The following is an 11,352-nucleotide window of genomic DNA, read 5'->3' on the forward strand; positions in this document are numbered from 1 at the left end:
ATAATGTTTCAGAGAGTGTGAGAGAGTGAAAATATTTGTTTCAATTTTATCATTTTATTTTTACTTTAAGTTTACTTATGTGATTGATGAAACTTCGCCTTGATTTTCCTACGGTATTTATTTCTCATTCTAATTGTCTTTAAATTCTTACCTTTAGCCACCGTGTGTGTACAATGAAAACAAAAGCAAAGCTGTACTTTTCAACCATAAAAAATAAAATGCTAAGTATTTAAGATACCGCTCCCCTCCTTGTACTGCAATAACGTTCTAGTGTGTGAAAGTGCAAATCCTAAACTAAAATGATGTGTTGAATGTGTCTGAAGTTAGTTAAAAACATTGTCTTGTCTTTGTTCTGAGTTAAATCAATCTCATTTGTGTTACTTTCTTTCATTGTTAACTTTTACTTGCCATGGATACTTGTTTCCCTATAAAAAGTGGAAAATAGGATAAAGACACTAATGAAGAGAAAATTCAAGGAATTGAACATGCATGTGCTTTTTTTTGCTTGGAATTTCATTTTGTTGGTCTTAGTAGTAGCAGCAGCAGCAACAGCAGCAGCATACCGCATTTGCTGTTCGTTTGTCTTTTGAAGAAGCTGACTGAGAAAAAGAATGATTATCATGGATCACATAACACGGTTTCTCCTTTTTTCTTAACCAAGGCTCTTCTAGTCAACCCTTAAGCAGAGTGTCACAGAATGTAACCCAGCATTCTGTTCCCAAGCGATTTCGTAAGTTCCTAAGAGTATATGCAGGCAAGAATAAAATAGCTTGTGATGCTGTATTTTTGCAATAGTATTGAAATGAACTTTTAAACATGTATAACAATACATTGAAGAAAATAGGAGTAGGACCTGGAAAGGAATATTTGAAATCTGCTCAAACAATAAGGAAGATGGCTGGCACCAGTGGGGGGAATGACACAGGAAATCTTCTCTGTTCACACCAAATAAATGACATTCCTCGCCCATATAAAGTCATTACTGGACATTTATTCATAACGTTATTTTAATTCCTTTCCCCCTTTCTATTCATAATAATCACATAATACAAATCAAAAAGGTTGATAAACGATTAAAGTATTTGTTGCCTATCCTATACATTGGTTTTACTCAGCACAATATTAATTTCAGATTCTCTAGTGACAGTAAAAAGCAAGTAGTCCATTGCCAAACATGTAAAAGCATACACCAATAAAAATAGCATAATTTTTTTACAAAAATACAGCACCAGTAAGCAGACATAGAGGCACAAACCTAACAAGTGGAAGACAGGAATCTTATAGAATTATGTACAACAATTGCCTTTTGCTAAGTTTTGTGTTCCTTTCATACATTTGGAGTTCATGGTTTTTCTACATGTTTACTTCATAAACCATTTATTTTAAATTACAAGAGGATAAAAGAGATAAATTTTAAACAGGAAGATTTACAAATACTTGGACTATATACCCACATGAAAACAAAGCAGTTATCTAGATTTGATTCTAAAGAGACATTTTGTTGTACAAAAACAAAATAAGAGAGGTGTTAATATAGGTAGTTTTCTAAGTATCAAGAAGCAGATGAAATAATCCTTTCAGTTTGCTTATAAGTTTGTTTCTTGTTTCAATGTACAGTCTTATTATAATAATTTTTACATTTCCCTCTAAATATCTGGAACAGTGTGGTCAAATTTCTTTCTTTCTCATTCTCTCTTCCATTTCCACTTCCATCCCTTCTTTTTCTTTCACTCTTCTTCATCTTCTTCAACCTCTGGATTTTCCTGGCTATTTGAGCCTAGCCCTGCAGGTTTGTTTTCTTTTTTCCACTTCATCCGTCTGTTCTGGAACCAGATTTTGATCTGTCTTTCTGTAAGACATAAAGCATGGGCTATCTCAATGCGTCGCCGTCTGGTCAAGTAACGGTTGTAATGGAATTCCTTCTCCAATTCCAGGGTCTGGTACCTGGTGTAGGTCTGGCGGCCTCTCTTTCTGTCAGTCCCTGCAAAACAATAAAGTAGAATGTTATAAGTTTATTTTGGTTTTTACTTCCTTATGTGTGCCTTTGTGTGTTTTAACATGCAAAGGAAAATATGATATTGCATACTCCAAATTTCATCAATGAATTTTTTCAGCTTCTTTAGGCAGGAATTTAATGTTCAGTTCTAGTTTCAAATATATGTTGTAGTATATAAGGTGCACAACTTAAGCTTACTGATACTTATTTGCTGAATTTAAGGCAAAGATTGCTGATTGAATGAATTTAGCACAATTTACTGGTGATGCAAATTTTGTTCAAGGAGATTCAATGCATTTTTTAAAAAAAAAGTCCAGTTTCCTGTCCCTACCAATAAAGATCAGTAAAAATTCCTGTTGAAGAATGCAAGCATGAATGAAATTTTCTTAAAAGCTTGCTATTTATTTTCTCAAAAGGCATGTGATAAGTGTTAAATCATGCAACAAGACTCGAGGCGGATGAAATTACAAGGAAGCCTCTTCCCTGCAGAAATTTCCACATCTGGTAAACCAGAGAAGGTTAATGTGTGGGTAACGTTACTTCCTTCCTTTTTCAGTTTATGTTTTATTTTATTTTATTCCACCCCTTTCCCTGAGGGAAAAAATATTTGGATATTTTCATTAGGTAATTCTGAAGCTGCTGGGCTCAGTTAGTAGATATGTGTATTCCTCCAAAACCAAGCATCCTGTCTTTGACCACAAATATTTACTTGGGCATCCAAAGAATCTGGATTCAAACCAGGGATTAATTCTGCAGTCATTTCTTGCTGGCCTGATTCCCTAACAGGTTCAAGACTCCTACTTTTGAGTAAAATGGGTTCTTGCAAGAGCTAAAACAGCCCTACTTTACTTCTCTGAAATGTGTTGATTGACTTAGTACATTTACTGTTTAGCAAAAGGGGGAGAGGGGGCATAGGTCTTTGGGTCTTGGAAAAAAAGAGCAACAAAGTCAGCTGGATATAAAGAGGGTGAAAATAAGATGTCTGTGGAATGTGGGTTGTAAACTGTTGAACAGAAGGCCAGTGTTGCTTCAGCAGTGGAATCTCCCAATTTCAGGCAAGTTGCAAGGAAATGCAGGGGGGGCATGGGGGGGGAGATGAGGGGGAGAAATAGATAAGAGACAGAGAGGAAATAAGCCCAGTTTTCATTGCATTACTCAGAATGGGGAAAGAAGCTGCCAGACCTTCAGTAAGGGGGTCTTGCCTGGAGACCTGCTTGTATTCTTTCCTTCAAGCAGGTCTCCAGGCAGACCCCCTTACATCTGAGTAATGCAATGCAATTACTCAGCAATGAAAACTGGGCTTATTTCCTCTCTGTCTCTATCTATTTCTCCCCCTCACCCCCTATGCCCCCACCCCCTGCATTTTCTTGCAACTTGCCTGGAAATGAGAGATTCCACTGCTGAAGCAAGACTGACTAGACAGCCTTCTGTTCAGCAGAGTTTACAACCCACATTCATCTTATTTTCACCCTCTTTATATCCAGCTGACTTTGCTGCTCTTTTTTTCAAGACCCAAAGACCTATGCCCCCTTTTGCTAAACTGTAAATGTTTAGAAACAAATTGTTTCTTTTTGCTTTGCTGCTGGAAAAGAAGGCATTTTGCCTTCTCTTCCAGCAGCAAAGCAAAAAGAATCACTTTGCTCTACTACCAGGGGCTGCTGCTATTGCTATTTGAAAAAAGTGAAGGGAAAAAAAGGATGTCCTTAATTGCCTCTCCTCCACCCTACTCCAAACACCACCAAATCTGGGCTTTGATATGCAATCTGTAAATCACAGTTTATGGATTACCTAATAAGAAAGAAAAGTTAACCTTTATGTTATGTTAGCTCTTGAAGCTACTGCAGCTACTGAGCCTTCATTTTTTGCATGCACACACAAACACACATGTGCGCGCACACACACAGCCTTTGTTTCACCCTCACCCCTGGCTTCCATCTCCTTCCACACCATTTGGATAGAGACCTGGCCTGAATTTTGTCCACCTCTTTCCATTCAAAGGAGCCCTTCCTATTCCTATAGACGTCTATTTAGTTACCTCAGACAGAACCCTGTTCCCTCTCACACTGAAATAACTATTTTGACTAACATTCTTGCTGTGGAAGAATGTGGGGAATTTGTCCCCTTGCAATGTTCTCATCACCTCTAGCCTCAGTACTTGCTGGTCCAACAGAAGTCTAAGCAATTTTCTTACATTCAATTACTGAGGGAAAGAGGAATCTCCCAATGTTTGACTCTTGCCTTTCTCCGCCTGTTGGCTCCTAAGAAACTTAACATAAACTTGAAAAGGCAATATTAAGAGACGCAACATATTTTACAGTGGAGTCATATATATGATTACTCAGAGGTAAATACTAGTGAGTTTCCTTCAGATATGTGTGCATAGGGTTGCAGCCTAAACATATTTTTCTTGCACTTCAAGCCTGATGTGTTCTGTGTTCCCCAGAAGTCTACATTTGTAGGGTTAGTTGTGGTTTTAATGCAGCCTGCTTGTTCTACTGGAATCCTGTAACATTAATTGGTATGAGGAATTGATTTGTGGTAATAAGGGAATCACCAAACATGGAAGAGAAATCTGGTTCTGAGGAGACGCACAGAGCTATTACTGAATGTGATAATGGTGCTATAATGGGTTATGGACAGTTGAGTCTAGAGAGCCCAGTGATGGAAGCTTCCTTTCTTTCCCTGTGCCTTAGGGTGTAACTTACATTGCCTTTCCTAACACCAGATAGAGGACAGAGAAAATAGGCTGTTGGTACTTAATACAGACTACACACAATTAGGAAGCCGGGAGATTAGGTGTAACAAGTGCAACCAATACATCTCTTCTACTCTTACAGAGTTCTTTGGTACGGCAAGAAGTCATCAGGTACATTCCTGCTCCAAAACTTGATACACGCACACATTTTAGAGTGGATGGTGGAAAGAACCACATTCTCTGATTCCCTTTCCGATTTCAAGAGTCTGGTGGGTGTGAACTGCTTCTGCAATTGCAAATCCTGAGGGAGGGGGGGGGGTGATTCTTGTTCCGATGCAATGGCCTTTTAAAAAACAAAACAAGCCCCAGCGGTGGACTCGTGTCTTCTGTGCACAAATCAACCTCTACTCGTTTGGTTCTCTACCGCTGAGTCTTTCTGTTTCTCCCCCCCCCCCCCCCGTGTCATTTAAAAAACATTTGTACTGTAAAAGAGAACGACTAAGCAATCGCCACGAATCAACCTCCGGAGCAGGATCTGAGCGAAACTTCTAAGTTGTATGTGTTAGCAATCCTTGAGAAATGAAGGAAGGGTAATGAAACAAGACTGTGTTCTCACTGTCTATCTCTCACTCTTCTCTTCCACCTCCTCTTAATAGTACAGCTGTTACAGAATAGCTGTACTATTAAGCAATAGATATTTAACTGTTTGTTTAAAGGTTACCTTCTTAGGGGATCTCAGCGAGAGAAGGGGGAGGGGAAGGAGAGATTCCTTTGGAGGCAAATTTCATAAAAAGAGATCAGCACCATCTTTTCCTCCCCCATCCCCAATATCAACACACACACACACCCAGACCTCTAATCCTGGTTTCTTCCGCCACCACCGCCATTGTCCCTAACGATCTCACCTGTGCTTCGCATCCAAGGATATATCCGCAAGTTGTTTTCGTGTCGCAAATCCGTGTCCCTCTGGTCGCTTTTGTTACAATTGGGCTTGGACACGTCTCCTGGACACATCATGGAGAGGTTTTGCTCAAAGGGGGAACAATGCATGTTGAAGGAGCTGGTATCCAGACCGTAGCCGCTGGAATACATGCCAGGGGGCTGGGGGTGCATACCTCCCCCGCTAGGGTAGAGACCAGGCATGGAAGCAGCGAAAGAGGCCGTGGAACTGGAGCCATAGCCGGTGCGCTGGGCATTGGAAGCGAATGAGCAAGAAGTTTGCTCGGGAAACACTCCGGAATGGAAAACCGAATTTGTAGCCTGATATTTAGAAAATAAAGCATTCGCATAGTACAATGAACTCATAATCTGGCCGGGTGATTTGTAGGGCGGGACGTTTTTGTGTCGGTTTTACGAGGTGCCGTGATATATTACGGAATTAGACTCCAGGTTTACACCAAAAAGTACCCCCTTTTCTCCCTTCGCCACGTGACCTTGGTCCACGTGATCCGAACAGCACCAATCCGCTGCGACCTTCCTCCCTACCTTCCAACTCTCCCTCCCCCCAACAGAAACGGTGCCACCCCCCCCTCTTGTAATAAGGAAAAGGGGGGTGGGGAAACGCTATGTATGGAGTAGTGGCTGCGATTTATACATACAACACGACGCATTATTGATAGGATAGATAATGAACCTCCCAAGCTAGAAGCGGGAAGGAGCGAAATCATGAACGCGGAGTCAGTAAGCCGCCGGTTCTCAAGTGAAGCTGGCAGGAAAAAGATGCGGGAGGGGAGCGGCGAGGAAAACAACATATTTACAGTGGGTGGTTGTACCAAGCTACCGCAAGAAGAGAAAAAGAAGAGAGAGACAGACGCGAAATCAGCAGTGAGAAGTGGGTCGAGGTAGAGAAAAGGACCTTACTTGGTCGATCCAAGCAAAAAGAGCAACTTTAGGATTACACAGGAAATTGTCTTTCCATTGATTTTATTTTGTTCCACTCCTCTCGAGATATGAAGTCGATCTTGACGGCGTGTGTGTGTGTGGTCTCCTTTCTCCCTAATTAAGAGTATCGAAGAGCAAAACGCGGGAGAGAGCCAGCGACAGAGATGCACGCCCTATCCTTTGGCGGGCAACCTTGAGGTGGGTTTTATAAGCCGACATTCTACAGCCATCTGCCGTTGCTCCCCCACCCCCACGACGATACAGCCTCTGACCCACCCCAACATTGCCCACCCGAGCACTGGGATACTATTTTAGTTGCTGCCTGCCCACCCCTGCCCGCTCCAGTAGCTTCCCTTCTGAACGCCATTCAATTCTATGTAATTTATTCCACTGCCACAGGCGTTCAGCCTCGGAACTCGCTTTGCTTTTTCTGGTGGCCGAAAGGGGAGAGAAGTGGGGAGGAAAGATTACAACATCTATTAAAGCGCGTCAGTTCTTTTGCTGGAGTCAATTACAAGGAGAAGGAAAATATGACCAGCTGGTTACTCTTTTTGCTGGGGAAGCAAGGAAAGCTTCTAGAAAAGGAAGGGGAGGGGGTAGGAAGACGGAGGAAAGAGAGATGGAAAGGAGCAAGTTTCACTGAAACTTATCAAAGTCCTGTATGACAAATAAGAATAAAGCTGGCCTTGCAGTTAAGAGGTTGGCTGAGGTCCTCTTTTCAATGTTAAGTTGCAAAAAACAAAAAAAAAACACGGGTAGGCATATGGAAGGGCGTGTACTGTATACAGTATATCACGAAGCTCACCACGGGAGGTATCCAGAGCCCGAAGGGGGTGTGAGTTAGGTTTCCTGTTAGGAGCAGCAAGGCTGGAATTAAGCAATGACAAAGGCATCATTAGCATAACTTGTCTGAACCTAAGAATGTTTATCCAATCTCCTAACCTGTCCGCCTCCCCCCCCCCCCAACCCTTCTCTTCTGGATATCCAGGAGGAAGTGTTAAGCAGAATGAAGAAATAAGGTCACGGGGAAATTGTGGCTTGCAAACTTTATTTTAAGTCCTTGCTTCTGCTGCTTCCAGCTTCAACAATAGAACAAAGTTAAGAGTGAACAACAAAATATAGCATTAGTTTCCCCACAAAAATTACTATTCCCCATACGTGAATAGTAATTCACGTATACAGTATATTCTTTTTTTCACAGTAAACCTGGGGAGAGGGGACAAAAAAAGAAAAGGGAAAAACACTTTTTACAACTTCTTCCACTCTGTGCATGGCAACTAAGTGGGAAAGGCAAGAGAGAAAGCAAGAAAAAACGAGAAGCAAACCTTTTTTTTGTTTCCCCCTTTTCTTTTTTTAAAAGGTAAAACACTTAAAAGGATAGATAAGAAAAGCAAAATGGGAACCCAAAAGGAAGGAGGATCTGTGACAAACAAAAATGAAAACAACTACAGCATAAATAGGCAGTTTACTGTTGTTGGCTATATTTTCAGAGCTACCTGCAGAAGAGGCACCACAACATGAGAAAACCGCAGAGACAGGGAATGAAAAAGGTATATGTGTGCATATTACCGTATATATGTATGTATATTTCAGAGGATGGAGAAGAAAAAAAGTATGAAGGAAAGTTTTCAAAAGTGCAATATTGTGTACATGTTGTACATCATTAGCACAACATTGATCTCAAATAAGAAAAGGGGAAGCAAAGGAGGGAAGTTGGAGAAAAAAGAGTAAAGGGGGGGGGGGAGATTTTTCACAGCCAAGGTTAACAGAAGCTATTGCATTACACTATTACTAATTTTTAACGGGCCAAAAGATGAAAAATAACAAACAACAAGGCTAAAAAGACCCCCGGTGTCTTTCTCTTTTAAAATATATACTTAATCGTACGTATCAAAGGACAACCAGGAGAAGACGCTCACAGCTACATTATTTTACAGCAATAAAAGGCGAGGTCCCCCTCCCCAAGCAGTATTTTAGCCCCCCCCCCCCCCCAAGTCGGAACCAACTCTAGCGTTAACTGGAATGAATGGAAGGACAGGGGTTGGGTGGGTGGCGGCTTTCTGAAGCTTGCCTGTCCCAGACTTCCAGCGCCTACTTTTTGTCCCCCGTCTGTGCTTCTCCGTCCTCTTCCACCTCCTGCGCGCTTTCCATTTTCTGTTTCTCCAATTCTTCTTGCTCACATTTGCTGCTGGGGAACTTATCTTTGTTGTTCTCTTTTTTCCACTTCATCTTCCTGTTCTGAAACCAGATTTTCACTTGCCGTTCGGTCACTCTCAAGGGCGTGCGAGACTTCGATTCTCTGCTTGCGGGTCAGGTAAGGATTAAAAAGGAACTCCTTTTCCAGCTCCAAGGTCTGGTAGCGGCTGTAGGTCTGCCGGCCTCTTCTCCGTCCAGAGCCTACTGGGGTGGAGGAGAGAGAGAAAAGGAGATTGAGAAAAGACAGCCACCAGGTTAGGGGACCGACGAAAAGCTCGAAAGACGTGCGCGCGCACATACGCCCGCGCGCGCACACACAGAGGGATCGACGGAACTGCCCTTCTTGTACGGGAAGTAAATAAAAGGGGAGGTTAATTACACAGCAATGGATGGAGAGAGGCGCAGACGAAGAGGTCCACAGATGCGTTCTGTCCGTCCGAACTTCAATCTCACCCAGGTTCCTGGGTAGTTCGCCTCGCTCTCTTCTTTCCTTCCATCTTTGTCATTTTATTGGGGAAATTATTCACTCCCCGGCATCTTGGGTTTCTGGCAAGAAAGCCCTCGCCGGCCCTTAAAACAATCCCCGTCGCCTGCCACTCTCGCATCTCCAGAGATATAAAATATAATAACCAAAGTGGCGAAAGGAAGGAGGTGGAGGACGCCAAGGAGAGACACAAAAAGGGGGCCTCGGATGTTGTAAAAGTACCATAAACTTTAGAGGAAGCTTCTCCGATTGAAAGAAGGGGGGTGGGGGGTGGAAGAGAAGTCCAGTTCTCTCCAGGAGAAAAGGTTTCTTTCGGGGTAATTAAGCGATAAAGCAATTCAGAGGTGCAAAAGTTAACGCTAATAAAACCGCACAAAGTAACTGAGGGTTGAGGTGCGGGGGAAGGATGAAGAGGATGAAAGGTAGTGGAAGAGGTGGGAAAAGGTGAAGAAGGTGAAGTTGCTTTGTGGGTTCAGGAAATCCCTCCTCGGTGGCTGGATGCCTAGCCCTTCCTAAGATGCCGCCTCACCTCGCGGTCTCATCCAGGAAAAGAGTTGTGTGGGAGATGGGCTGTGCTCCAAATTGTTCGCGTCCTCTCCCAGGTCGGTAGGGGCTAGTTTGCAACCCGGATTCGGATTGCAAGCTACTTCGGATTCCTGAGTGCTAAAGAGGCTTTGCCTTTGCAACGGGTCATAGCCGTAGAAGTTGCTGGGATCCCCGTGGCACACTACGCGCAGGGATTCTGTTGGTAAAGGGAGCTGGAGAGAGAGGACGCCCCGTGGTAGAACTCCTGGATCTGGGTAGGGTGCTGGAAAGTGCCCCCCCCCCGGTGCTCGGCTCGTACAGCACCGTTGGTCTCCCTCCGAGTTCCTGGGAGAACCCACAATCGTAGAGGTTGGGGCGCAGGGAGTCCCCAGTTTTGTATTTGGAGAAGAGGGAGTTGACAAAATAGGAGCTCATTGTTATATAAATAGCTTATTCTAAATAGAACTAGGTCTTGGTACCAGGGTTAGGGGAGATCAAAAGCCACTGGATGTCAGAAGATAGCGAAGAGACGCCAACCCACGAGCCTTTGTGATTTCCAGAAATTTATACAACTATACATATATTTCTTTTTTAAAAAAGCCTCAAGGATGGAGTCAAAACTCTTTTCCCGTGACTATGGTATCAGATTCCTCTTTTTAAAATTGCTGCAGCTGCTGTTCCTCTCTGTATGTGTGTCTCTTTTTCTCTACTTTTTCTCTTTTTCCTCCTCCTTTAATACCACCCCTCCCCAAATATATGGCACTTTAAAAAAAGTTTTCGTGTGGAGAGGAGGAGGCAATGTCGCGAGCAGACGACAGACGACATGCGATCTCAATGCTCTGTCGCAAAAGATCGCAGTCAATACTTTTGCCGCTGGGTGGTCCAAATGGACATAAACCTTCCCGCAGAGACAGTGAACAGGAAGAATACATCTTGCTGATCTCAGGGACATCGCAAAGTCCCTGATTGATCCAAGAGAAGTTCTTCAAGCTGGTGACAAAAAATCCAGCCATTTGGCTGATGAAGTCAGGGTGGCTTCAAAACGGAAGGATACGGAAAGAGAAAGTGTTTCCAGCTGGTGAGGAATTTTTACGGTTTTAAAAGAGACTGCCTATAAAAAACTTAAAATTAATTTAAATTGGAGAACAGAAGAAATAAGCAGCGGAATTAAATTTGGAATGGTTTTGGACAGTGGGTTATCTTACTTTTTAAATGCTATCTTCATGGATGGAATTTATGCAAGCCCTTTAAAACGAATGGATTAAGTTTTCTTCTATTTTTTTCTTTTACTATTCTTTGTAACCTATGAACTAAAATTCTCCTCTTTCATTACCGTAGGTGTTCTTCTAACTCATTCAAGAATCGGACTTTTTTTAACTTGAAATACAAAAAAGATACAAAAAGAAACAAAGAAAATTGCAACATTGCAACAATAACACTGCTACTCGGAGGCTGGAGTTTTGTGTATTGGAAACGAAACACTTTCACTTTTCTCACTGATTATCCTGGCTTGGCACTTCAAGGTCTCACTGCTTGTTTATAGAGAGTGATAAGAAGAAAAGCATACAGATGTCC

The 11,352-nt window shown here is 42.5% G+C and overlaps 1 protein-coding gene and 1 pseudogene across 2 annotated transcripts; both read right to left on the reverse strand.

Moving 5' to 3' along the window:
• Positions 1-1,011: 1,011 nt before the first annotated feature.
• On the reverse strand, positions 1,012-6,052 carry LOC309400244 (homeobox protein Hox-B7-A-like). The gene is made up of 2 exons (XM_081968657.1): positions 5,597-6,052; positions 1,012-1,981 (listed from the first exon to the last, which is right to left on the reverse strand). The coding sequence occupies exons 1-2, from the start codon at positions 5,994-5,996 to the stop codon at positions 1,728-1,730; spliced, it is 654 nt and encodes a 217-aa protein (XP_081824783.1). The 5' UTR covers positions 5,997-6,052; the 3' UTR covers positions 1,012-1,727.
• On the reverse strand, positions 1,869-10,212 carry LOC309400243 (homeobox protein Hox-B8-like; annotated as a pseudogene). Its single transcript, XR_014176872.1, has 3 exons — positions 9,782-10,212; positions 8,668-8,972; positions 1,869-1,981 (listed from the first exon to the last, which is right to left on the reverse strand). The product of XR_014176872.1 is annotated as a homeobox protein Hox-B8-like (transcript).
• Between the last annotated feature and the right edge of the window lie 1,140 nt (positions 10,213-11,352).

Source organism: Natrix helvetica (assembly GCF_964273705.1).
Source record: "Natrix helvetica genome assembly, chromosome: W".
Classification (NCBI taxonomy): Eukaryota; Metazoa; Chordata; class Lepidosauria; order Squamata; family Natricidae; genus Natrix; species Natrix helvetica.